The sequence below is a fragment of the Benincasa hispida genome, chromosome 1 (assembly GCF_009727055.1).
Source record: "Benincasa hispida cultivar B227 chromosome 1, ASM972705v1, whole genome shotgun sequence".
Taxonomy (NCBI): domain Eukaryota; kingdom Viridiplantae; phylum Streptophyta; class Magnoliopsida; order Cucurbitales; family Cucurbitaceae; genus Benincasa; species Benincasa hispida.
Genome location: NC_052349.1, coordinates 1,064,694 through 1,091,495, shown reverse-complemented (window position 1 = coordinate 1,091,495; position 26,802 = coordinate 1,064,694). Strand labels below are relative to the sequence as shown.

Here is a 26,802-nt window from a genome sequence, read left to right as displayed (position 1 = left end):
TGTGACTTGTCTCTTAATAAAAATATTTCAACAATATTATACGAAGAAAACGTAACTTGTATAGCCCAAATTAAAGGAAGATATATTAAAGGAGATAGAACAAATTATATTTCACCGAAGCTTTTCTACACTCGTGATCTTGAAGAAAATGACGACGTCACTGTACAACAAATTTGTTCGAATGATAACCCGACAGACTTATTTACAAAGGCATTACCAACCGCAAACTTTTGAAAAATTGGTGCACAATATTGAAATGTGGCGACTCAAAGATCTTAAATGATGTTTTCGTGAAGGGGAGTAAATATATTGTATTATCGTAGGAGTATATATTAATCAAAACATGTACTTTTTTTCCATTGGGTTTTTTTCCAGTAATGTTTTAACGAGACATATTTCACACACACATATACGAGCATTTAAGGGGGAGTATTATAAATATAAAAAAATAGATGCTTAATGCTTAATATCTTAAAAGTCATGTATCATTTTTCATGTTGTCCATGTACTTTGTAATAATTTATGCTTGATGTCCATGTAAGTCCGCATCTTACTTGACACTTTGCCTATAAACAGTGACAATTGGTGGATCTTAAGGTGATGCATATTGATGAGAATAAAAATAAAATTTTATACATTTTTTATTTTCACAAAATCATATTTTCTATTTCTATTATTCATATTTTCATAAAATTACAAGTTTAGTTATTTTTAACTTAGTTATTTATTAGTTTAGTTATATTATTATTATATCTATTTAATATATATATATATATTCTCCACATCCATTGTGCTCCATTATGCTACTCAATTTCACAACAAAGGGGGTTTAATATATATTTTTTTTTTAAAACGAGAGAATCTATTTATACAAAATAACAAATAATATTATTTGACAGAAGCCAATAGAAGTCCATCAAGGTGTATCAGTATTATTTTTGCTATTTATGTGAATAATTCTACATTTGATATGTGAAAATTTTCCAAAACATAATTTATTATAAAATAGAATGTGTTCATAAATAAATATGAACATTTTTCATATATTTTCTACTTAACAAATTTTCAATAATGTCTCACTCACTTCTACTTGCCATTTTCAGGTTTTTCCATCTTCAACTTATTTTTTCCAACTTATATACGAGGATGTTCCTATTTATTTATAGATACAAGATCCTTTGAGCCAAGTAAAATGATCTTCATAGGCTACTCTCGAATCTATAATGTCACATATATTTATATGAGTATATCTTAACTAAAGGATTTCCTTATGATTCATCAAAGCATGCATAGAGGCTGTGATATTTACAGAGATTTCAGTTGAGATGTTTATTTATATACCTCGATGTTATTATAAAAAAGTACTCTAATTTACACGTTTAAATTATGGTATAGATATTTAGAGAAATTTATAATAAATAGTCAGGGTTGTATTCTACTTTAACACATAAACGTAAATTGGTGTTTGGTACAATGGACTCATTGTTTGTTTTACTCAAATATACATATATGCATGCATACATATATACACCCGACACAATTTGTCAAAAGGAGCATAACTTGATGTATTATTCTCCATCGTTTGATGTATTTAGAATATATCTTCAAGTGTTTAATTTTAACCATAAATTTTTTTTTTAAAAAAGCGGACTGTTTTCACTTGAAATAATTTTTTTTAAGTATATCTTAATTATAAAAAATATTTAACAAAACTGAGGTTTTTGAAAAGCATTTTTTTCTCGTTAATCTAAACGACTTATCTCTACCTTACAACTAAAAGAAACTGAATAAAATTTAATGCATCTATTATATTGTATTTTGATATGATTAGTCATGATCCAAACCTGCCCTAATTCCCCAAGCAGATAACCCGACCGACCCGTATCAAACGGTCCGACCCGATTAGAGCGGTTCCCGCCATAAATCTAAGAAGATTCTATTTCCCACTCCATCTCCCGCCGTCGTCGAAGAGGAGAGCTCCTTTCTCAGTCACCGGAAAAGGCGATCGATTAGTGTTGTCAAAGAACGGCAAAATGGATATGGACATTCCTCTTCCCGACGAACTCGAACTTCTCGAATCAGATTTTCATCTCTATGAAGATTATCTGGAACCGGAACTGTACAAAATCGACGAGGAGGAAGAAAAGCGGGAAAAAGAGTTATCAGACTGTCCAATTCAGCAATCGAACTCGCCCGATTCCTCCCGTGCTGCATTGAATTCGGTCACCGAATTTTCTTCCGTAAATGGCCTTAAGCGACTGAGATCGGACGATGCCGATGTACTGATGGATTCGGTTTCGGGCGACGTGGAGCCTTCAGGAGGGAAGAAAAGCAGGACTGACAAGCCAGAGGTGGAGAACGATGAGGACTGGCTTCGATATTCACCGCCTCGCGAAAAAAAATTTATGGTGGAAGAAGAAACGAGTTTGGCAGTGAAGGAAAAGACGGTTTTTAGGTACGTATCGGAAATTGATGGCGATTTTATTCCGATAACGGCACCAGACAGTGACGAGAGAGTCTATGCAAAGTTGAGTCGATTTGGGGACAAGGAGGATTCAAAGAAATTGGACTTGAAAGAGCGTCACGGAGGTACTAATTTTTTTTTAAAATTTTTTAATCGGTAGTTTTGAGTATTTTAGTCAGACACGGGGTTGGTTAATTTGTGCATCATTTCGGTGGAAGTAAGACCGAGGTTCATTCAATGCGATAATTATACTAAGGGGCTTTTCCCCCTCATACTTCTTGGTCCTTCAATCATTTATCTATGTCCGCTTTCCAGGTATAATGCAAGAAAATATCAACGTTTTACTGGAAAGAGCGGAGAAGGAGGCTTTGACTAAGGTATGCAAAGTTATAGATTTTGTGCTCACTCAAGATACCGAAAGATACCAAAAGTAAAAGTCGTACCCATATGCTTCATATTTTTTTTTCTTTGATTAATCTGGCTTGTATAATTCTTATATGTGTTAGTCTAAGGGTATATCAAATTTGACCTTATAGAACTGCTACACCAGTAACAGCCACACTTTCTTCCAAAATTTTACCATATTTTCTCTAGTTAATCTTAATAAGTGTCTGACAAGTCACTATGAATTATAGACCTTAGAGGCTAGTTATGACAGTCAGCTTGATGCAATGCTCCCTCAAGAACCAGTGGTGCATGAGCGACTTTGGGTGGATAAATATGCTCCAAGTTCTTTTACAGAGCTTCTCAGTGACGAACAAACAAATCGTGAGGCATGTTACATCCTCGAGCATTTGAATTCCTGTTTCTTTACTGCAGAAATCTATCAGAAATTTAATTGCTTTGAGTATTTTTGATTTTATATCAAATTATATCTATATCAATGGTCTCGTATGCAGGTTCTTCTATGGCTGAAACAATGGGATTCATGTGTTTTTGGTTCTGAAATTAGGACTACATCAGATGAAGTTTTATCTTCTTTAAGGCGACACTCTTCCATTGCTCAGCATCATAAGCTCTCTAGCTCGAGTTTTACTAGGAAGAATAAGTTTCCAGGATGGAAGGCTGGTAATTTTCGAGATTCTACTTTCTCAGATTATCAAAAAGGTACTGCAGATGGCATTCAGGATACATGGAGCAAGAAAAGTAGACTTTCGAGTCCACCAGAACACAAGGTATCGACATTATAAATAAAATTGAAGATTGAAACGTTGTTGAAAATCATACTGTTTGTTTCGGTTTTGAACTTCTGAAGGTTGGATTACTTGACCAGAAAACATTAATGTTTTTTATTTGTGTTATGATTTGAAGTTATTGCTTGATAACATTTAAGAAGCCCAATTAGAAGTGTTCTTGTTAAGGAGTAGCTTTCATAAAACAAAAACCAAAAAGGAAGATGTACGTGTTTCCAGCTTTATTAGTCGATGGCGATATCTTTGAGTGTTGCTAGCTTTGGTATCTTACCATCTCAATCTTCTTCTTCTTCTTTTGTTCTCTCTCTCTCTCTCCTTTTTATCTACTTCAGTGCTTTCCTTATTTTGTGCATTAATTCGTTTATTCGATCATATAAAGTTATTAGTATAGTTGGTCACATAAAGTTGAAAAGCTTATATTATAAATTTATAATAGCACATGATTTTTAATTTATGTAGTTTACTCCTTTAATTTCTTTGTTAAAAATCTCCACGATTATAATTTTATCTTCCTATACAAGCTAAGGATTTTATCATCAATTGCTCTCCGAAGGGTCTGATAAAGGCGTCTAGAGGCCTGAGGAGGGGGGCCTTTGTCTCCTTTCTTATTCCTGTTGGTTGGGGATGTTTTGAGCTGTATTTTCATTAGGGGGTGGAAGGTAGCATTTTGAAGCCTTTTAAGGTTGGGATTAAGGAGGTTGCACTGTCTCATTTGCAATTTGTTGAGATACAATGTTCTTTTGTTCTGGCAAAGAGGAGTCCTTCCTTATTCTTAATCACATCCTAGGGTTCTTTGAAGCGATATCAGGGCTTAAAATTAACTTGAGTAGGAGTTAGATTTTAGGGATTAACTTTGATATGGCGAAGCTAACCAAATGGGCTAGGCTGGCTGGCTATTTTCCTTCTTCCTACTCGCGTCTTCCTCTCGAAGGTAACCCGAGAGCTATCTCTCTTCGGGATGGCCCCGTTCAGAAGATTCGAAAAAGGTTAGTCTCGTTGAAGAAAAGTTTTTTCTTTAAAGCTAGTAGACTTACTTTGATCAGATCGATGTTGAGTTGCATTCCCATCTATTACCTCTCCCTTTTTTCGAGAGCTTGTTTTAGTTTGTAAGAGCATGAAGAAGCTCATAAGAGACTTCCTTTGGGAAGGGGTTGAGGAAGGGGGTGACTCTCATCTGGTTTGTTGGGATGTGGTAGGAAATCTTGTGAATAGGGGGGCTTGAGATTGGTAACTTAAGGTTACGTAACAAAGCTCTATTGGCTAAATGGCTTTGGCGTTTTTCCCTTGAAGCCGGATCCTTATGGCACAAGATCATTGTGAGTAAAATACGATTCCCATATCTTTGAATGGTTGGCGAAAGGGGGTTAAAGGCACGCTTCGACATCTGTGGAAAGATATTTATTTTGAGCTCCCCTCTTTCTCCCATCTGGTTTTTAGTGTTCTGGGGGGAGGGAAAGAAATGTATTTTGGGTAGATCATTGGGTGGGAGACCGCCCCCTCTCCTCTGCGTTTCCTCAGTTATATCACTTGTCTTCATTTAAAAACCTCCACATGTTTGATTTTTTTGGTATGGTTGGAGAGCTCTGTGTCCTTTGCCTTTGGTTTCCATTATCCTTTGTCCAATAGGGAGACGACAGACGTGACGTCTTTTCTTTCTTTGATTGAGAGTTTTAACCTTTTGGAAGGGAAACAGGATATTTGCATTTGGACTCCGAACCCTTTAGAGGTTTATCCTGTAAGTCCTACTTTAGGATTTTACTGGATCCCTCCCCTTATGGGAGTCGGTTTTTGATGTCTTATGGAGGATAAAAATTTCTAAGAAAGTTAAGTTCTTTGCTTGGCAAGTGTTGCCTAGTCGTGTGAACACTCTAAATAGGCTTGCAAGAAAGATTCCTTTGTTATTGGGCCCTTTTTGTTGCATCCTTTGCTAGATGGCAGAGGAAAACCTAAATCACATTCTCTGGGAGTATTTGTTTGCGAGAGCTGTCTGAAATTGCTTCTTTCAGAAGTTTGATGTTGTGCTTGTTGCCCAAAGGGATGTTTGCTCGACAATTGAGGAGTTTCTATTCCAATCGTCCTTCAAAATGAAAGGCAGTTACTTATGGTCTGGGAGGGTGTGTGCCCTATTGTGGGATCTTTGGGGGGAGAGGAACAATAGAGTGTTCAGAGGTGTAAATGGAGAACCTTGTGAGGTTTGGTCCTTGGTGAAGTTCCATGTCTCTCTTTGGGCTTCAGTTTCAAAGACTTTTTGTGATTATTCTCTAGGTAATATCTTACTCAGTTGTAAACCCTTTCTATAGGGACTTTTGTGGATTGCTTTTTTGTATGTCCTTATATTCTTTCATAAACAATTGTTATTATTGGTTCAACCCTACTTCACACTTTTAGGGGATGAATCTTATTGCAATTTTGTTGTGTTATAATTGAGAGAAAATAATCTTGTTATTACTGCAGATTCTTTTACTCTGTGGTCCCCCAGGACTTGGCAAAACTACACTTGCTCACGTAGCTGCCAAACATTGTGGCTATCATGTGGTCGAGGTTTGTCGACGTTTTTCATGCAGAAAAAGGCAATTAAGTTTATTTCATAAGAGGGCATATACTTTTGGTTCTTGTTTGTAAATATTTGATGAGCCTCAAAGCTATTACTTTTCCGGTCTATGTCATGCAAATGCAACATTTTCTAGTTACTCAAGGTCCAAGCGTTAACTGGTTGATATATATGTTAGTATTTGAAACTTTTTATCTTTCACATGCCATTTTATCATCATCACGAAGAGATGTGAACTGACGCACATGCTTTCTTATTTCAGTCTTGAATTAAATGTTATTGGGTTATCTTATCTTGTTTGTACGCTTTTCCGTGATATCAGATTTGGATATAATGTTCAGTACATCTTGTATTGCTCGTAAGATTTCTGCCAGTTTTAAGTTTTTAACTAGGTCCAAACTTTATTATGTAGGTCAATGCTAGTGATGATCGGTCATCATCAACAATTGAATCCAAAATTCTTGACGCCATTCAGATGAACTCTGTGTTAGGAGATGCCAGGCCAAATTGTTTGGTTGGTTTTAACATTGAACGCCTAAATTTGTAAAGTGAAATTGAAAAACGAAAAGGATATTTTAAAATTTTCCCTCAGAATTTCCTAATAATCAATTCAACTGAGCAGGTAATTGATGAAATCGATGGAGCACTTAGTGATGGCAAGGGTGCAGTGGATGTCATTCTAAAGATGGTAAACATATTTTGTATTGTTTACCTGAGAGAGTTTCTGTATTGCTATCAAATCAGTTTTAGTTGTATATTTTGTCTTTACCTTCCTTTCTTTCCTTTTTCTCTCTCTCTCTCTATATATATTTTAAAATTTTATATAGAATGAGATCTAATGACTTATCTTGCTTAAACAGATAAGAAAACCCAGGTTATTTTTCTTATTGTTATGGAGGAAGGTGTTAACAGCATGAACAGTTATACTTGAACATGATTTTTGGCTTGGCTCCTCCTCTCTCCTAAAAAAGAATTAGGTATATGGAAATGGAATTACTACAAATTTTTGGGACAATCTATGGTTTAGTGAAACCCTCTCCAAGGCTTTTCCGAATATTTCCCCCCATCTATTCGAAAATCTCCCTATTTACTGTATTAGTACTATTTTCTAAGTGTCGTTGAAGATTCACGTTGCACATATCCAAATTATACAAAGAAGGTAAATTCATTCTTTTGGAAAATTGTCTATGGATGTATTACGGTATTAGTACTCATGGTCACGGCCTTATTCATAAGAAGCTTCTGTTTAGCTCCATTTTCCCAGGATGGTGCTTTTTGTATAAATAATCCCAAGAACATCTTCAGTTGGCAGGCGACTCTCCCATCAGCATCAACAAGTTAATAATCTTCTTACTTCTTGATAGCCACCCATTTAAAAGAGAGATGGAGATCTTATGGCTTAATATGTTCGAGCTTCCTTTTGGCTCTTTTGGCGTGTTAGAAGCATTTAAGTCTTTGAAAACAAAGAAAAGTCCGTTGGGTGTTTTATGGACTGATCACTTTTTAGCTCTTGCTTTGAGTCAAAGTTATGCCCTTTTTTATTTAAATTTCCTTGTACCATTTGGAAGAGAGTGAAGAGACTTTGGTAACCTCGGCTTGGGCTTGTCCTTGCTCCGTTTCTGTTGCAATGTCCTATCCATGGACTGTATCTTGTAAAAATTTATTCAATAAAATTGTTAAAAAATGAAATATCTGTTTGGTTACAGTAAGACAATTTTTTTTAATAAATAAAGTGATTTATTTATTTATTATCACTATTATTTCTTAATATTAGAATACAAATCTTTGTTATATTTCTTTTGGTAATTAATTAGTTTCTAGAGAATGATCATGAGTTTCCTTTTCAATTTTCTATCACCCAACTGTAGTTTTATATATAAATTGTACCCTAAGTTGTAGAAATAATATGATGAATTATTTTCTCTAATACTGTTTGATATCAGAGGTAGGTTGCTAAAATAATTTTGAACCTAAAATGCTTGAAAACTAGAGCTTTTTTCTGAATCCTATTTGCTGAGAATGGAAATTTTGTGTGCCAACCTTAACATGCAATGGATTTGTACTCACAATTATAAGGTACTGATTTTTCACAAGTCATTTTGAATGACGTTATCTTATATATTATCATTATGGGGTTTATTTTTATTTTTTTTAAATTTTTTTTATAGGTCTCCGCAGATAAAAAGGCCGAGAGGGAAAATAGTTCTAAAGACCAGCCAGGCAAAAGATCCTCCAAGAAAGGGCAAAGAAGTGTTTCTTTGATTAGACCTGTGAGGCAAAGTTGTTCTTTCTGTTGCCCCTTCCCTCCTCTTAATCATGTAACTCTGTTTAATCATACTTAAATGTACAGGTGATATGTATATGTAATGATCTATATGCACCTGCCTTGAGATCATTACGTTTGATGGCAAAGTAAGTTCTTCACATTTAATTTTAGAACATTAAAACGTATCTATATTGTTTACAGATAATATTTGGACGAAATTAATATCTTCATCACCTTGACTTAAATGGATCATGGAATGTACTGGTTTATTTGTTGGATTGTTGGTGATAGGGGATCCACGAAGGGATAAACGGCATTATATTTATGCGATTATGAATTATATATTGGAGTAATTTTTATTTGTTACATTTAGAAGTTGCAATCTTGATGTCTTGTCTCTGTATATACGGTTCAATTTTACAAGTGCTAGTGTTTAAGAAATTTGGACTTTAACTTTTCTGTTCATGCATGCTTGGACAGAAATCCAGAATCCATCAGCTTATTTCTTTTACCTCCATATCTTGTGAAAAAGGCTGTTATTTATGCCCAGATTTGCAATTGAAAATTCTTACAACCTTCGTTTGAGCTCTTATGATTGGGAAATTGAAGCTTTCCTATCAGTGAAAAGAGAGGAAGAAAGTATTCATAGCCTTTATGTGATTGCTAATTGTTCTTCTACCTTTATTTGTTTATTTATTCTTTCTTTTTTCCTACTATGTATTTTAACAAATATATGTATGCATTAAGGACTAACGACTCCCTTATTTCAGGGTTCATGTATTTGTTCAGCCAACGGTAAATCGTATCGTGAGCAGGTATAATAATTGGCTCATTACTGTTAGATGTGATTCTCTAATAACAATAATAATAATTTTTTAATTAATATATTTAAACAGTCTTAATTTTTGAAAATCTGTTATCATGAGTAAATTTACCATTTATTTATTTGTCTATGAACGGTGATTTTTAGTATTTATTTATTAAAAAATTTCAAAAACCTATCATCTTTATTTTTTGAAACAGTTTTCCTTGATGGTGGTTTCTGGTCGTTTGAGATGTGATGCATGTAATGCCTAGCTAATAAGTGGCAAGAGCAAATCATTTCATTGTGTATTTTTTCTGTTGGATAATTAGGTTGTTTAGGTTACCAATTTTTCACCCTTAGCATAAATTTTTCTGTAAAAAGTATGATATTTTGAAATCCTTATGTATATATTATATGAGAAACAAAAGAATCAAAACTTTCATTATCAAAGAGCACAATTCAAAAGGAGGAGGAGATGAGGTATACCCACAACACACAACTTACAAAGAAGGAGTCCAACTAGTATAAATTTGGGTTAGGCTATAATTACAAAAGAATTTAGAAGTGGAGGATCAACTAGAAGCAAAAACACTAACCGAACTTCAGAAAAGGTCACTATTAGTTCCTCAATCATTTAAGATTCTAGAGTTTCTTTCAAACTACAACCTCCAAATAAGGACGAAATTCCCATTGGACCAAAGCATTTTCTTTGAAATCTTATCACATCGTTATGATATTTCCTATGCTTGTATTTTCGTGACATTCTTATTATAGTTGCACAGTCAACTTTCAAGAGTTTAGTTCTTGTTTGTAGATTTTTGTTCATTTATTAGTTTTTGTTATTTTAGACTCAAGTACATATGTAACCAAGAGGGAATGAGATCAAGCTCTACGGCGCTTTCTGCACTTGCACAGTATACAGGTCAAATATACTTTGTTTTTAGCCTGTATGCTTTTTGTGTCGTGCATTTTCCTGCTTCCAGTGGCATGGCAGTTTTTGCATTGAAGAACTAAATCAATATTCGAACCATTTTATTAATCTTTCATGATCTTTGTTACTATACAGAATGTGACATTCGGTCTTGTCTGAACACTCTTCAGTTTCTCTACAAGAAGAGAGAAACCCTTTCCGCAGTAAGTTGACCTTGCAGTGTTGATTCTATTGTTCTTTCACACCCCCCCTCCCCTAATGTTTTTATCAGTGATCAAATTTAAAAGGCTTCACTCAGTTGGTCCTCCTATAAACATACTGGTTGATAAAGTTCTTTTACTGGTGGGCAAAAAAAATTGAACTTTATGAATTTATGGTTATTGTTTTATTGTCTTTCTGACCATTAGGAGGAGATTGGTTCTCAAGTGGTTGGACAAAAGGATATGTCTAAAACTGTCTTTGACATTTGGAAAGAGGTAATGGCCATAAAATGATTCCATATTATGTTTTGGGCAATGGCCTCTTTAATTTGATTTTCACCATATCCATACTTGACCATATTTATCTTGCTTAGATTTTTCATACGAGAAAAATGAAGCTTCAAAGTAGATCAGATAGTAAATCCAGGAACACGTGTGATAAAATTGAACATTTGCACTCACTTTTATCATATCGGTGAGTATTGAAATTATTTCATCCTGTTCTTTTCGATATCATGTTTAGAACATGGTCTAATTTTTGGTCCATGAATATGCAGCGGTGACTATGAGTTGATTTTGGATGGAATTCATGAAAATATTTTGCAGCTTAATTATCACGATCCAATGATGCAAAAGACTGTAAGTTAATGAAATTCTTTACATTTTTTTAAAAAAATTTCTTCCTGTTTTAATGCAACTACCAAGATGATTTCTGAAACTATGCAATGTTGTTTCAAGGTCAAATGCCTTGAAATGCTTGGAGTTTCAGATCTTATGAACCAATATATCATGCAGACACATCAAATGATCCTTAACGGTGAAAAACTTCTAGCATCTATCAAGTTTCTTGTTTTAGCCGTTTAAATTATTTCTCTTACACTTTAACCTCTTATATATATATAATCATTATAGTTTATCAACCTTCTTCTGTAATTACCATACATCGGTGTGTGGCTCAAGTTCAAAGACCAAATATTGAATGGCCAAAATCTTATCAAAGGTATCATCGAGTCTACTCTATAATGATTAAAATGTAAGAAACTTTGTTCTTTTAAATTAGTGGTGACCATACTTCTTGTGCTCTCAGATGCCGAGCACTGATATTGGAAAAAATGGAAAATTTGAGGTCTTGGCATTGCAAAGTTCCTCCACTTATTTCAAGGCATATTAACTCTAAGACATTTGTGGAAGACTTGGTTTCACCTTTACTGCATATTATATCACCTCGAACTCTTAAACCGGTAATTGCTAACATCATATTTTAGTCTTCACATTCTATATTGCTTGCCCTGTATTTTTCTTTTCTCAATATTGGTTGACATTTTATTTCTCTTTTTGATGTTTTTGCTTATCGTGTCTCTAGAGAGTAGATGGTTTGTGAGAGTCATATGAACGTGAAGGAAGAGGAGATTTAAATGTGATCGAGTTAATTAAACTAAAAATGGGCATTAATACAAGCTTTATTACCAACTGCCATAAACCTGCCATAAATGTTGGGCTGGATTTGAATTCCACCAATCAAAATGCTTGCCCCAAACATTTCCATGGGTGCTGTAACCACATATTTCAAACTTAAAAGGACGAGTATGAATTTTGTTTTCTTTGGTTACAAATTACGATCATGACTACTTTTGGGAAACATGGAAGGAGAGAATTAAAGAATGCTAAGGAGAAGAGGAACGTATGGGAGGTTTGGAACTGTATTCATCTTGTGGCATCATCAGCCGTACTATAATAATAGTTATTTTTACTACATCTCATGATTTTATTTCTTGTCTGACAAAATATTCCAATGATTTTTTGCTGACAAATTAGATCCTTTTCTCTGTAGCTTTTACCAGGGTTCTTGTATTTGTTCCCCTTGAAATGGCATTTGATTTTTTTTAATATATATATATATATTAATTAATTAATTAAACTTTGATTTTTCTTTAAGTTGCAACTAGCTCTTATGTATCATTGTACTTTAAGCACTAGATTCTTTTCATTATATCAATGAAGGGTTCTGTTTCTGTTTCAAAAGAAAAAAAAAATTATTCTGTTTCAAAAGAAAAAAAAGTTAAACTTTTATTTATTTTAATATTGTTATCATATATGTTTCTTGTCAATAAAATAAGTAAATAACCTTTCTATCTTCAACTTTTGATGCAACTTTATGTTCTCTTCATTGTTATTACTTTTAGTAACACGTGGTCTATTTTTACAGAGGGCAATGCACCTACTGTCGGAAAAAGAGAAGGACGATCTCACTCAGTTAGTTAGTGTCATGGTGTCATATGCTATCTCATATAAGCAAATAAAATCAGATCCTCATTCCAATAGCTCCAGACATGAAGCAACTTTAGATGGTTCAGTTCTTGCTTTAGATCCCCCCATAGATAGCTTTGTTTTCTTTAAGGTTCGAGTTATTGTCATGCTCTTGGTGGTTTGTTTCGTGTTTGCTTTACCGTTGTTGGTCCAAGTTTTTGATTTCCACGATCATTCAGGGGTATGAAAGCTGTCATAATGTACTTACATTAGCTATGAAGCAATTATTGGTTCATGAGGTAAGATAATCTACTCTACGTATTCAGAATTGTTTACTGAAAATTTTTATATCTTTTACTTTCCCCCTTATCATTTACAAACCTGATCGTATTGTTCAAAATAGTATATAAATAAATGTTGATTTATTTTTTATTGGTAGTCCTCCCTTCATATATTCACAATTTGACTGATGAAAGCTTCTTTTAATCATCATGTTGAGTAGCAAAATTCTTTAAAATAAGGACTGGATGGTTATTCCAACCAGCAAGTATAACCGAAGGCATTTTCTTTAGAAGTTTTATTAAAAGTTTTCATTAGAGAATTTTGCACCTAGTCTAGTCATCAGCCTTTTCAAACTGATCTATTGCCTTATCTATTGTATGCATAGGTTGAGAATAAAAAAATCTTGCAAGGGAGCAATGGAAAATTGGAGCCGCTATCAGATGCCAAGAAGGTAAACCATGAAGGCTCCCGGGACAAACCTTTAAAAGGTGGACTCGTGAAAACTGACTGTGTAGCTTTATCGGCTAAGAACAACAGAGAAGACCAAAAATCGTATTCAGCACAGCGCCATCCAAGTAATTCAACTTCAGCTTCTGATGGGAACTCTGCTCCAGGTGTTAATCTAAAGTCCTCGGGAGTCCTGAAAAACCCCTCCTTGGGTTCCTCAAGTTTTTTTGATAGGTATAGTAATGTTTTCTGTGTCTATTATCGTTTCTTGAAATCTAGAATAGAAAACTTGATTCATGCTTTGCGACTTCCTACTTGTTCTCATTTCCTGCATGATTATCTTTGATAAAGAAAGCTACAGTAAATTCTCTTCTAATTGTTTGTAACATGGTGGTTTATAATTTATGTTGTAATTTCATTAAGCATTTATTCCTTGGTATTGATATCTGCTTAATCATTCTTTCCATTGCTTGCTGAAAGAAAGCAATCTTGATGTAGAAGCTGAAAGTTCTTTTCTAGCTGTGCGTCTAGTGAACTTGTACCTTTTATTTTGTTCTTATTGAAGAAAACTGTGAAGCCTTGTTTTGACTATTGTTAATGTAAAAAATTCTAATTTTTTATAATCCATGAGCTCAATGTTATCAAGTAGTGTATCATAATGTTCCATATAAGTTTTAGTTGCCTATCGAGATCTTAACCTATTTAGTTTTTAAAACTAGATTCCGAAAACCAGGTGGTAAAGGCTCTCCAAATTCTGATTCCATTGAGAAGAAGGAAATTACGTTGGAGAGAGATCTTCGTCCATTGCTGTTTAAATTTAACGAGGTAACAATCATGGCTTAAACACGATAATATTCCCTCCGAATCTTCAGTGATATCTTGTGCCATTTATAAGAGTTGCTGCTAAATTTGTTATCATTGGCCCCTTAATTCCAAATGCATAAAGAATTTGGTCATTCATCTCATGTTGAGAGCATCGATTGATTTTCTGGACATGTTTTAGGTCTCAAAGATTGTTTTTATTGAAATATGTCATTTGTAGGGTTTTACGAATGCAATAAAGAGACAGGTTCGGGTTCGTGATTTTCTGCTATGATAAATAACTTACTCATACTATCGAGCGGCTATTTTCTGGTAGCAGTTCACGTAAGTGTTCAAATTGTTTATCTTGTATATCAATCATTATATGTCCTAGTTAATTTTACACTAAGACTAGAAAAGGGAAAAGAACCATATATGTAACTTTGAATTGTACCATATTCTCTGCTCTTACTATTGGCAAGGTTGATAGTTGATCAGTTGTCTTTAAATTTTATATATATATAGATAGATAGACATAGATATAGGCATATTTCTCAAGGAATCTAAATCAGTTCTTGTTTGAAAATGAATTTTGAAAAACTTCAATACTTTTGGAAGTAGAAGAATAGCTTTTGGAGCTATTTGATATTTGGACCTGTTTTTTCTTTGGGGGGAGAGACAAATGCCTAATGACTATAAATTTAGCTCAACCTAAAATCCACAAGAGGAGAGAAGACACTAGTATTGATTCATACTTCACTTTTGGATCTCAACATATCTTAAAAAAATTTACATCATAGATCAAAACATCCATCACTACACAAGCTCCAATTAAACCAGTACTAATATACATAATACAATTACTTCTTTGTACCAGACATAAATCACTTCTCTTGCAGTATTTCTGGACAATACTAAAGAGAACAGAAGTAGGTGGAAAATTTAATAACTTGGAATTTTTTGTTATCTTTTGGAGAGCTTTGGAGTGGGGTGAAACCTCGTAAATTAATAGGTGTGAACCATGAGTAGAATGTAAGACGTAGGGCTTTCAATATCCCCATTGATTTAAATTTAAAAAAAGAAAAAAAAAAAAACATCATACCTAAATATTTCCATCAGGGGTACTGTCAGGTGGACTTATAGATATCCATAGCAGAGACACAGTGATTGAAAGCAGCCCTGACCATACATAGATAATAGTTGGGAGCCTTCCTCTTCTGCCCATCAACCCTTTGGCAAATGGGTACATATGAGCCAACACCCAAAAGCTAAAGAATAAACCTCCAGCTAGCTTACTCCATTGTGGTATCACACTGTACACGGTCCTTGAGAATCCAATTACAACTGCAATAATGTTAACAATCATGATTGTTAGTGGCATTATAAACAGACTCGTCCATTTGACTAAGTAAAGATCGGCATAAATGTCATCTTCGTCTTCCCCAGCCGATTTGGACGTTAGGGTGAAGGAGATTTCGATCCCGGCTATGACTTTGAGAAGTCCCTGAATGACTGCAGCAAGATGGGCACTGGTTCCACCAATGACCCAAAACTGCTCATTTCTCCACCATTCTTCTAAGGCAATGCCTGACCATTTTACTTCAAGGAGGGATAGAAGGCAAAGGCAAACGGTGATGATGAGAAGATAGATAAGAAAGGCAACGTTTAAGCCTTGTACTATGAAGTGTCCTGAGAAGAGGGAAAGTGCGGGGAGAAAGCAGTATACGACCAAGAAAATGGAAGTGAATGGGTAAATTCCAACATTTAGATAGGCCACACGTTGAAGGAATTTGAGGCGTTTGCTTCCAAGAAAAGCATTGTTTTTGGAGAAGAAGATTTCGACTGAACCAGTAGCCCATCGAAGCACTTGGTGAAGGCGATCCGTGAGGTTGATTGGTGCAGTGCCACGAAAGGCATCGCGCTTGGTGATACAATAAACCGACCGCCACCCACGATTGTGCATTCTATATCCAGTTACCACATCCTCTGTCACTGATCCATAAATCCATCCAATTCTTTCTCCCCACTCGGTCTTGTCCTCGTACCTACACTCCAAAAGGGAAAAAAAAAAAAAAAAAACAAACAAAAAACAAGTGATATCATTCATTTGTTAAGGGTATTTATAATTCATCTTTAGTTAGAATAGGAATTATGTTCATCTTAAAGGATTAATTACCAGTTTGAAAGTTGTGTTAAAGGAGTACAATAGGTGTTGCTCAAGTCTTTGAACATTCAATAAGGAGTAGAATAGGTCCTCAAAAAATTTTATTGAATATTTTCTAAATTTTGGATACTTAATTGACACAATGAGATTTATTAGATATTTTTTTTAAAGTCAAGAGATTAAAACCTAAACTTAATATATACACAAATAGCTTTAATATTATTGTACAAACTTCTAAACTACCACTAAAACAAAAAAATTAAGAATGATAGGTTGGGGTATGCATATATAATCTTACATATGTTATCACGAGATTCAATAAGTGACTTATAAGTATGAATTAGAGGATTGAATACGACATTGCTAGAAACAACTATTGAACTCAAAAGCTTACCAGCATGAGATGACAGCAACGGCCTCAGCAACAGTCTGGGCATCAAGTGGTGGACGAGCCGTGAGTAGGGCACCAGGGGGTCGGCCGTTCTTGACGGAGATGTGATCGGCAAGGGGGCGTCCTTGGAACTCAGCCACAGGGATGGAGTCTGTAAAAACGGTAGAGTTTCCAAACTTCTTTGGGAGGTCCAAGTCAGGGTGGGATGTCAAAGGTTGAGAGTCAGAATCATCTTCCTCAGATGGTTGGTAATTGGTTCTGGCTACGGACTTGACTTGGCCAAACATGCCTGTGTATTCGTTTGCTCTTGGTGGATTGAACCCATACAATGCATATCGCCTGAACATGCAACCAGTTCCCACATAGACTGGGCCTTGAAGACCATCCAATGCTCTCATATTACCTGAAACAAACATTGAAATGCTTTTAATCAAATAAGACAATACCACTATATAGGAAATTAAGCATCTATTTGGATTGCTTTCCAAGTGTTTAAAAACACTTTTTAAGCATTTAGGAGACGTTTGACATGCATGTTCGAAATCAAAAGTTTGAAAATCAAATCTTTAGGTTTGTTTGATACAATTCCAAAGCTTGAAAATTACAAACACGTGTTTTTAGGGTAGAGTTTGGAATCAAATGCCTAAGACTATTTGGAATGATCAAAAGCATACATTTTTTTTTTATTATTATTATTATTATTATTTTTATCGTAACAAGTAGCTGAAAAAACATTTTGACACTCATTTTTAGGATATGTTTGATTTTTTTTTCTTTGTTGGTAATGATGGACTCTAAACCACTTTTAAGATTATAGAGCTAGATGTCAAAGTTCCTTGGTCAAATGAAACAATACAGATAACTAAAGTTATATTATAAAATGCTTTTGTTTTGGTCACAAATACTTTCAACTTCCTTCACGATCACAATCATTGTTCACTAAGAAAAAAATTCATGACTAGAAGTCTAGAAGCAATACTATTAGACTAAGATAAAAAGTTTAAGGTTTCATTAGATACCAAATTGAAAATTTAAAAATGTATTAGACATTTTTGAGAGTTGATGAATCATATAACCCATACTTCAAAGTTTAGAGATGAAACTAGTAAATATAACAATAAAACATTTGTTCTAAAAACCGTCAAGAAATTTTTAGTTCTATAATTAATTCTAAATATAGGTATACCATCAAAGAAGACAGTGTTATGGTTGGCATAGCGATCCGAAGGATCAATTCCTTCAAATCTTTGAGGGAATTGAATATAACAAACCCTGTCTCCACCTCGATCCATCATGAAGCACATCCCTTCTCTAATAGCTTGACAATTGTAGAAATAATGGTCACAGTCCAAATTGAGAATAAATGGACCATTTGATAACACTGCAGAGGCTCGAACCATGGCATTCATGGCTCCAGCCTTCTTGTTGTGGTCATAACCAGGCCGTTTCTCTCGTGACACGTATGCAAACATTGGTATTCTAATGTCAACTCCTGTGAAGTCCAATTTGTTCTCATCTGGATGTCCCATTACTGGTTCGTTTTCTGGTACCTTTGTCATTACCTGTGTGCATTTTTAAGGGTTAAAAAAAAATAGGTTTAACTAGCAATAATATTACTAAAGTTTATTATTGGTTTTCATTTTTCTTTTTTTCAAATTTAAGTTTGTAAACATATTTTTCACCTACATGTTTTGTCTTTATCTGTTTTTTTAAGAAATATATTCTTAAAATTTAATGTAAATTTTAAATACTAGCCTACTTTTCTTAATTTCTTAACCATGTTTTTTAAGTAAAAGTGTTGAATCTTGTTAGCCAAATTCTAAAAATAAAAACAAGTTTTGAAAAACAATTTTTTTTAATTTCAAAATTTGACTTGGTTTTTTAAAACATCGATAGAAATTATATAACAAAACAAGAAATTTAGAGGTGGAAGAGATGTTCATAGGCTTGATTTTTAAAAACTAAAAACTAAAAACCAAATTAGGTCTCATTTGGTAACTCTTTAATTTTTAATTTTTAGTTTTTGAAAATTAAGCCTATAAACCACCTCCAAATTTATTCCTTTGTTATTCACTTTTTACCAATGGTTTGAAAAACCAAACTATATTTTGGAAACTAAAATAAATCATTTTTAAAATTTTGTTTTTGTTTTTGTTTTTGGAATTTAGTTAAAAATTTAATCATTGTACTTAAAAAAGATGCAAATCATTGTAAGAAATAGGAGGAAATATGCTTAATTTTCAAAAAAAAAAAAAAAAAAATGGAAATGGTTAACAAACTAAACCTTAGTTTTTTGTTTTTGGATTTTTAAAATTATGCTTATTTTTTTTTTTCACAATTTCTTAATTATGGATATGATATTCCTTAAGATTTGAATACTTTGCAAAATTCTAAAAATGAAAACAAGTTTTTAATATATTTTTTTATTTTTGAAAATTTGACTTGAATTTTGAAAATAATCCTTAAATGTAGATAACAAAACATAAAAACTAATAGATGGAAGATGTGTTTATAAGTTTCAATTAAATAAATAAAAAAAGAGCTACCAATCAAAAGATTACAAAATGGGGTTAATAAATTATTTTGTTTTTCAAAATTGGTTTCGAATATAAATATATTTGTAAAAAATTATACTTCAAGGAATAAACTTTTTTTTTTTTTTTTTTTTTTTTTAACTACTAAAGAAATAAACTTAACCAAATGTGGAGTAAACTTCTAATAGTGTGATGTAAAAACTAAACGTAGTAATGCAACAAAAAAGAATTATAGACAATAAAATCAATCAATTAATTATTTAAATTCTATTTAGGTAGTTGAATTTTTATTCATGTTTCATTTTGATTCACTAATTTTCAAAATATTTATTTAGTCCTGAACTTAGAAAAACAAATATTTCAACTTCAAAAAATAGACCAAAAGAATAATATAACAAATTCAGAAAATAAAATAAAATAAAATAAAATAAAATAAAGATAGAGGGAATATGGAACCTGCAAAATGCCAGCGTGGTCACCCTTGGTATGGTCAGCGGCTGGGTTAAGCCAAGTTCCAGGCCAGTGGGTGCCATCGGCCATCCACGTGGCCTTAGGGACCTTGACCGGATCAGCCGGTGTTTCACCGCCGTTCTTCTCTCGAGCTAGTTTTTTCTCCTTGTCTTCCTCTCTTTTATTGTACATTTCACTCCTCTTTCTTATGGCATCCGGTAGCCCGTTGATCCTCACCTTGAACTCGTCGTACTCCCTCTTTATCCACCGCCGGTCCTTCACAAAATCCGGCCGCTTCTTGTTCTTCGTCGGATCCGTTTTTATATTGAAATAACTGTCCGGATTTCTCGGTTCTATGGTGTGCTTCCGGCAAAACGGCACCCATACCTGTCTCTCATCAAATATCAATTTCAATCATAATTTCATATATACATTTTTTTTTTAAAAAAAAAACTAGGTACTACTTGAGTATTGATACTCTAGATACACCTGAATTTCAATACTATTCTTGACCTTTCGTAAATGTTTCAAGATTTAATATCATTTGAAAGAGAAAATCCTTTGAATTTTAGACGAAAAATTGACGTGCCTAAATGTTATTTTTTAAATTTAATCTAAGTAAGTGTCTTTGTCACTTAATTTTTCGTCCTACATTATCTAGAGAGTTTCATAATTTTAAAATGTTATGACAAATTCAACATGGAAAGAAAACTAAAAATGTTTTTAAAATAAACCGTAAATGCTAATGAGGAAAAAAACAAACTTGAACCCACAACACCTAATTCTAGAAATAATGTTAAATTGTAAATTTGATCCCCTAAAATTTGAAGAAAAAAAATAGAATTTAATTCCTACAGTTTATAGTTAGAAATTAGTCTTCTATTACTTATAAAATTCTTGTAATTATATAATATCTATTTTAGGGATTATTTATGAGGATTTTATCATACCATGCTATCAAACTATAAAAGTTATATTCTAATTTTTAAAATTTTAAGGACTAGATTCTAACTTTCTGTACACTAAATTTGTAATTTAACCTAGAAATAGTTTAAACAGGGATCATCAATAGGAAACAGAACCTCTGCAAACTTTACAGCCTCTGCCATGGCTTCAAAGGAAAGTATGGCTCCACCATCATCTGAAATGTAGCACGACAGCTTTTCCACAGGGTAATCAACGGCTAAGATTGATAGGATGGTGTTGGCTGTGACGAGTGGTGGTTCCTTCTCTGGGTCAGCGGTTGACACGAACACGTCGACTCCGGGGAGGTCGGACCGCCCAGTCGGGTTGGTCGGGGTAGCCTGGTCAAACTTTTCTCGAAGCGCGGCGAGGTCGGTGGCTCGATTTATAGGGTTGAGCTTGGGAAGTATATCCAACAACCATGAGAAGGCAAACCATACCTCACAAACAATAGACATTCCCCATAGCCATACTGCATCAGGATTCGGGTTTCGGATTCGCCATGCAAGGAAGAATGCCAATACTACCATTCGAATAAACACCAGCAGCCTAATTTAAAGTATAAATGGTTTATTTATATTACATTAATAAAATAAGAATAAAATTAAGATGTTTGAAAATACAACCTACAATTGACATAAAATATGTACTATTGATCTTACATTTCTCCCTATTCACGTACTGTCAAAAAAAAAAAAAAAAAACTTGAACTATAAAAATGATTTAGTTTTAACTAATTCATAATTTATATGTTGAATTAACTTATATAAAAGGGTTTATTCAAAATCTAACAAACTTAATATAATTAGTTTTGTTATCTCTTTTAAAAAGATAATTTTAAAAACAATCATATTTGTCTATACATATAACTAGTAACTAAAAACATGTTTATGAATGATTTAAAAGTAGCAATCAAATACAAACATAACTTTAATAAATTAAACTCACTAAAAATTTGTAGTCATTAAAAGAATCTCTTATTTTTGTTTTAAATTTTATAGGAATAAATTATTTTAGGGTGGATTGGGACAGAACGAAATCGTTTATTCTAAAAAGTTGTTTAGAAAAGTACAAGTTTTTGTGTTTGGATAAAGTAGACATTAGTTTCAAAGATCAATGCATTAGTTTTAATAAAGGACAAATCGTAGTGTTTATATGTATTTATTTGGCACGAATTTTTAAGATAGGTTTGAGAGTAGTTTTGAGGTGGTCAAAATCAAATTTTCTTAATGGTGTTTATTTGACATGAGTTTAAATTGATTTTAAAAAAATTTAAAATCATTTCAAATTGATTTTGAAAGAATTAGTTGATAGGCAATTTTTGTTAAGTGAATGACAGGAAATCAATCCCAAAATGATTATTTAATTCATTTTTTTAATACCGTTGGTTAGCTATTTGTGAAATCATTTTTTTTATTTCAAATATTGGAACAAAAGATGACATGTATTTTCTATCATTAAATTGTTAATAAAACAAACAATTATATACCTTTTAAGTTTTCTTTTAATATTTGTTATAAACATCCGCTTTACTCAAATTATCAATCATGTATATAAGAATTTGATAATAAAATAAATAGAAATAGATATTTACCATAATTATTTAGTAATAATAACTTCTTAGAAAATATAATTTTGAGTAATTGGGTAACTCTAACTTCACTTTTAGAATCAAACATACATTTGATTGTATAAAAATCAATTGTATCTAAATCTCTTATTCTAAAATCATTACTCAAATTTATCACTCTCAAACACAATCTAATATCTACTTATTCTATCAATTTGATGTCAAATAGTTCACAGAAAGGAGTTTACAATTTCAGAAAATGACTCTTTATGTGAACTCTAAATTTGTGCGACTAAAGAAAGAGAACAACCGTAAGTCTAATCTATATTTTTGTCTATGCAACATGAACAAATGCAAAAAAAAAAAAGAAGGTAATTCATAGAAATTTTACCCCAAATGGTAAAAATCATACACAAATTTACAAGACTACCCTTAATAATGAAACGATGTAAAAACGTACCTGTAGGGGCTAAGAATAGCGGGCGGAACTTTGATTTTACGAGTGAGCGGCCGCCATGGCTTGTCCATGAAATCCGCCATGCTCATCCCCTCACTAACATAGCCATGATCTTGATCTCCATCCTGCCAATACGCATTTCCGATTCCGTATCTTCCTTTCGATTCAAACAACCAACGGTTATGATCGAAATCGGACGTTTGGCTTCGCAACAACATCGATTTATTGTTCGACGATTTCATCACCGACATTCTCCGATCCATCTTCGCCGCATCGTTATCTCCGCCGCCGCCTCCATTCGCCTCTGAATCTCCGACTCGCCTGATTAATCCTCGAGCCTCCGATCCGAATCGACTCTTCGCAGTACCGTCCGATTTGGAATCTGATGCCGTTCCGCCTCCGCCTGGTTGATTATCAGGCGTTGGAGGCATCAATACGGTGTAGTTTATGTAATCGGTTTGGCCAGAGTAATCGCCTGTCATATCTAAATCTTCGTCGCGGGAAAGACTTACGAATCGGCCACTGGAGGTCCGGCGAGAAAACTTCACTGCCTGCGGCGGTCGTCCGGAGGAAGACGGTGAGTTCGGAAGCGTCTTCTTCGGACTTGAAGACGAAGTTGCCATTTATATATATAGGTAATTGTTTGTTGTTCTTCTTTTTTTGGCTACAGCTCATTTCAGAAACGACGAATCATCGGCGTCAAATTGTAAATTATGCAACATGAAAGTTTCCATTTCTGAATTGTGTTGATCAAAGAAAGTAACAACAGCATAGAAATCGGCGATATCGCTAAATGAGGTAAAAAGGAATCGAGGACGTTGGATTTTGTGATTGAAATGAGGAAGAAAGAAGAAGAGGATATGAATCAGTTTGATAATTATTTGAACGGTGAAGAAAATTTTCTCCTAATTTTTAGATTCTGCCGTTCCTCCCTTTTTTCATGCTTTGCCTCTCTCCTCACTCCATATGTCATTTCACAATTTTTAATTATTATCATCATTTTTTACATTTTATTTTTTTAGAATAAGCTTTTTTAATTCATTCGTTCGTGTTTTAAGTTTTAACTCCTAACAAAATCTACTTTGGACTTAAAAAATGAAAATATTTTGAAAATAATGTCTAGTACCTGTCTTAAAAAAAAAAAATCTTATAGTACAAGTGAGGGGTGAATGTGATAGATCGAAAACTAAGTCCATCGACCAAACCAAAATCGATTGGATAAGAAGAAGGATCGACGATACCAGTTTAGAAAAATTCCAAAAAAATTTAAAGAATAGACTGATTGACTCTTACCCCTCGACGATCGAGATCGATTTGAATATTTACTAAACTGGCCATAGTCGGTTCGTTGGTGGTTTGGTCGAAAAATTGACTTCAATCGACCAATACTTACCCCTAATCTACTAGTTATTAGAGAGATGCAATTTATTTTTTAATCCACATTCGACAATTATTAAGAGGTGGTCATATTATGATATTCTCGTTTTTTTTGTACCCAAAATTTGTAGGGTTGTTTTAAAATATAGTAAAATGAACTAAAATATTTACAAATATAGTAAAATGTCATAGTCTATTAATAATATAGACTGTGACACTTTATTATATTTAAAAATATTTTCAACAGTTTTATCATTTAAAATAATTTTATAAATTCGTATAATTTGGTAGATAGATAGACTGTGATTTTAATCTTAAAAGTATTTTTTTTTTAATGTTTGTAAACTAACAATTCTTTGTCAAGAAAAAAAAAAAAAAAAAAAAGAAAAAAGGATTATACATAATTTCTACCTTTAAAAGAAAATGAGATTTAAGTTATTGGCGCGAAAAAGGTTACAGATAGGAAAGAGGGAAATTCGGAACGGGTCATTCCATTTTCCAACCAAATGAATAACGAACGTCCTCCGATTAGGGTTTTCGGCCAACGGTCAATTTCATCGTCTTTTCTCTCCCGCTCTTCAAATCCGTAATCTCTTAACCACACCTCCTCTTTTCTTTCTCAAATTCATGCGTTGATTGTTAATTTTGTTGTACGTCTTTAATTTCTTGCTCGAAACAGTTTCACGAATGAAGATTCACAAAGCAAATTGTCGAAGAAGAGTTCGCAATTGTCGCTCTCGGACTTCCTCGATCGGAAACTGCCGGAAACTTCCCTTCCACAGAGGACGGTCAAGGTAATGAGTTTCCTTCCACCCCCCCCACCCAGTTTTGCTCTATGTGCTTGTTAAAAAATCGTCAGTACTAGGGTTTGAGATTTCATTCTGTTAGATTTGGTTTTTCGAATGGAGCTAGAAAATCAAAGTGTGAGGAAATTTTGATGAAATTCAATGTCGAATGGCGATTCTGACTTCGATGACGATTTGATTTCTACTCTATTTCTCGATGGAATTTCAATGTCATGTGCATAATATGAAAAACAAACAAGGGGAAGAGGGGAAAAGTCAAATTGAGAGAAATTAGGAAAGCCATTGATTCCGTTCTTTATACACAGGGGAAGTCCACGCCCTTCTCCTCATTGCAAGGTCCAAGGAATTCGAATAATGGACCTATTGGAATTGATTGTGGGACAGATTCCCAGACCGAATCGTCTATTTCAAAGGTGCTTTTTGAACAGTTCAAGCGTTCTGAACCAAATCAAGGTGAATATTTAGTTTCAGGCAGTGCAAGTGAGGCAGATATCTTCAATACAGATGACATACTAGAATCGAGGAAAAGAAAGAAATCAAGTGAAGGCTTTGTTTCTACCTACCCATGTAATTGGTTATTCAGTAACTCTGTTTTGCACGATTCTTTGGAGATATTGTGTCTGAATGGCTTATGATACTTGAGTTTAACTTGGATCACAGGTGAGAGCCAAACAAGGAAGAAGAATGTGGTAGTAATTGGAGGCGACCCCAAACCCAAGCAAAAAGGGAAGGAGGCGATTCATGTTGTTAGAAACAAAAGGACAAAATCTCTCTACAATCACTGTAAGTAATTGCCATCTTCTAAATACACGTTTGTTTCTCATATGAATCACCTTCTTCCCCTTTTGCTCGGGGTTTTAAACTAGATTTGTTTGATAACTTAGCACCTGGCTGAAAACTGTATCCGTAATAAACCAAACCAAGTGCACATATGGTGTTCGTTGAGAATCCCACATAGGAAAAACCAAGGGGACTCACACTTCTTATAAGTTAGACGAGCTACTCCTCTCATTAGCAATTGGTTTTAAGATGGAACCCCATACTATCATAATGGTATTAGGGTCCATAAAGCCCAAACGGGTGTTGTCGGTCTAATAAGAAGAAATTGTGATCTGATCAAGAATGTTGAACTCAAAAGAGACCATCTTGAGGGAGGCACGTTGAGAATCCCACATTAGAAAAACCAAGGGCTTTTGAGGGTATAATTGCAACTACCATGAGACTTTAGGGGTAATTTTTGCCATTTGCCCTAATTTTTATATACTTCCTCAGTTGACGTTCTAAAGGCATGTTCGTGAATGAAACCACATTGAAAAATATTTTTAATCATTCAAATTTGGTTTTGCACTTTTAAATGTAATTTGCATATAATTAAAAATGATTTTGAATGATTAAAGGTATATTGTAAGTGATTTTAACAAAATCATTCTCAAACGTGTTGTAATCGAGGTTAATGTTTTGTTCTTGCATACTAGCAGATGCAAGTGGCTCCGGCTGGTGGGACTGCAACAGGGAGGGTGTTGATAGTGAAGAGGTTGGCCTTGGTGAAGTATGGGAAGGAGTTGGTTCCACCACACTTGGAGGAATAGAGTGGCATTGACTTTTTTGGAGGCTTCATCCTCTTCCCACTGGAACACTGTAAATATTTACTTCTGTTCGACTATTTTTGTCTTGTTTTGCTTCTAGTTAAACTTAAATTAACATCCATCTCCTAAGAGTTTTGGGGAGTTGAAATGCAGAATTTTGAGACATACATTGAAAACTTTTGTCCAATAGGTTAAATTATAAATTTAGTTCGGACAGCGCAAGATATTCTCCCTCTGTTGTGGACTATGAAGTACGATGATAAAGATTGAAATTGGGTTTTGTATAAAATTTTGTTTTAGAACTATTTTGTAGATTC

The 26,802-nt window shown here is 33.7% G+C and overlaps 3 protein-coding genes across 6 annotated transcripts; 2 read left to right on the top strand and 1 right to left on the bottom strand.

Moving 5' to 3' along the window:
- The first annotated feature begins 1,940 nt into the window (after positions 1-1,940).
- Positions 1,941-20,902, top strand: LOC120086953 (chromosome transmission fidelity protein 18 homolog). 4 transcript variants are annotated; one of them, XR_005484390.1, is made up of 24 exons: positions 1,941-2,589; positions 2,780-2,841; positions 3,100-3,237; positions 3,364-3,639; positions 6,112-6,198; positions 6,621-6,722; positions 6,831-6,896; positions 8,377-8,478; positions 8,559-8,620; positions 9,245-9,289; positions 10,128-10,201; positions 10,346-10,413; positions 10,618-10,686; positions 10,785-10,885; positions 10,968-11,049; positions 11,149-11,227; positions 11,323-11,410; positions 11,498-11,651; positions 12,617-12,808; positions 12,897-12,956; positions 13,325-13,620; positions 14,106-14,211; positions 14,429-14,532; positions 20,786-20,902. XR_005484390.1 is itself a non-coding variant. In XM_039043774.1 (23 exons), the coding sequence occupies exons 1-23, from the start codon at positions 2,034-2,036 to the stop codon at positions 14,480-14,482; spliced, it is 2,919 nt and encodes a 972-aa protein (XP_038899702.1). In that variant the 5' UTR covers positions 1,941-2,033; the 3' UTR covers positions 14,483-14,684. The 4 variants fall into 4 exon arrangements, 1 of the variants encoding a protein (XP_038899702.1); XR_005484388.1 differs by lacking the exon at positions 20,786-20,902 and adding an exon at positions 16,762-16,897; XR_005484389.1 differs by lacking the exon at positions 20,786-20,902 and adding an exon at positions 16,749-16,887.
- Positions 14,741-23,569, bottom strand: LOC120086945 (cellulose synthase-like protein D1). Its single transcript, XM_039043758.1, has 6 exons — positions 22,720-23,569; positions 20,809-21,238; positions 19,733-20,113; positions 17,929-18,304; positions 16,746-17,145; positions 14,741-16,232 (listed from the first exon to the last, which is right to left on the bottom strand). Exons 1-6 carry the CDS (start codon positions 23,337-23,339, stop codon positions 15,290-15,292), a joined length of 3,150 nt encoding a protein of 1,049 aa, XP_038899686.1. The 5' UTR covers positions 23,340-23,569; the 3' UTR covers positions 14,741-15,289.
- Positions 23,570-24,544: 975 nt separating this feature from the next.
- LOC120086964 lies at positions 24,545-26,774 on the top strand. Its single transcript, XM_039043795.1, has 5 exons — positions 24,545-24,679; positions 24,773-24,887; positions 25,205-25,466; positions 25,560-25,682; positions 26,378-26,774. The coding sequence occupies exons 1-5, from the start codon at positions 24,600-24,602 to the stop codon at positions 26,497-26,499; spliced, it is 702 nt and encodes a 233-aa protein (XP_038899723.1). The 5' UTR covers positions 24,545-24,599; the 3' UTR covers positions 26,500-26,774.
- The last annotated feature ends 28 nt before the right edge of the window (positions 26,775-26,802 follow it).

Excerpts from the sequence above, each read along its gene's own strand:
- LOC120086953 (XM_039043774.1), top strand. The coding sequence starts at position 2,034 with ATGGATATGGACATTCCTCTTCCCGACGAACTCGAACTTCTCGAATCA. Across the intron at positions 2,590-2,779 it reads CTTGAAAGAGCGTCACGGAG|GTATAATGCAAGAAAATATC; the intron begins GTACTAATTTTT and ends TCCGCTTTCCAG. Across the intron at positions 11,411-11,497 it reads TGGCCAAAATCTTATCAAAG|ATGCCGAGCACTGATATTGG; the intron begins GTATCATCGAGT and ends TTGTGCTCTCAG.
- LOC120086945 (XM_039043758.1), bottom strand. The coding sequence starts at position 23,339 with ATGGCAACTTCGTCTTCAAGTCCGAAGAAGACGCTTCCGAACTCACCG. Across the intron at positions 21,239-22,719 it reads GCTATTCTTAGCCCCTACAG|GCTGCTGGTGTTTATTCGAA; the intron begins GTACGTTTTTAC and ends ACTTTAAATTAG. Across the intron at positions 16,233-16,745 it reads GTTGCTGTCATCTCATGCTG|GTACGAGGACAAGACCGAGT; the intron begins GTAAGCTTTTGA and ends TTTGGAGTGTAG.
- LOC120086964 (XM_039043795.1), top strand. The coding sequence starts at position 24,600 with ATGAATAACGAACGTCCTCCGATTAGGGTTTTCGGCCAACGGTCAATT. Across the intron at positions 24,680-24,772 it reads CTCTCCCGCTCTTCAAATCC|TTTCACGAATGAAGATTCAC; the intron begins GTAATCTCTTAA and ends TGCTCGAAACAG. Across the intron at positions 24,888-25,204 it reads TTCCACAGAGGACGGTCAAG|GGGAAGTCCACGCCCTTCTC; the intron begins GTAATGAGTTTC and ends CTTTATACACAG.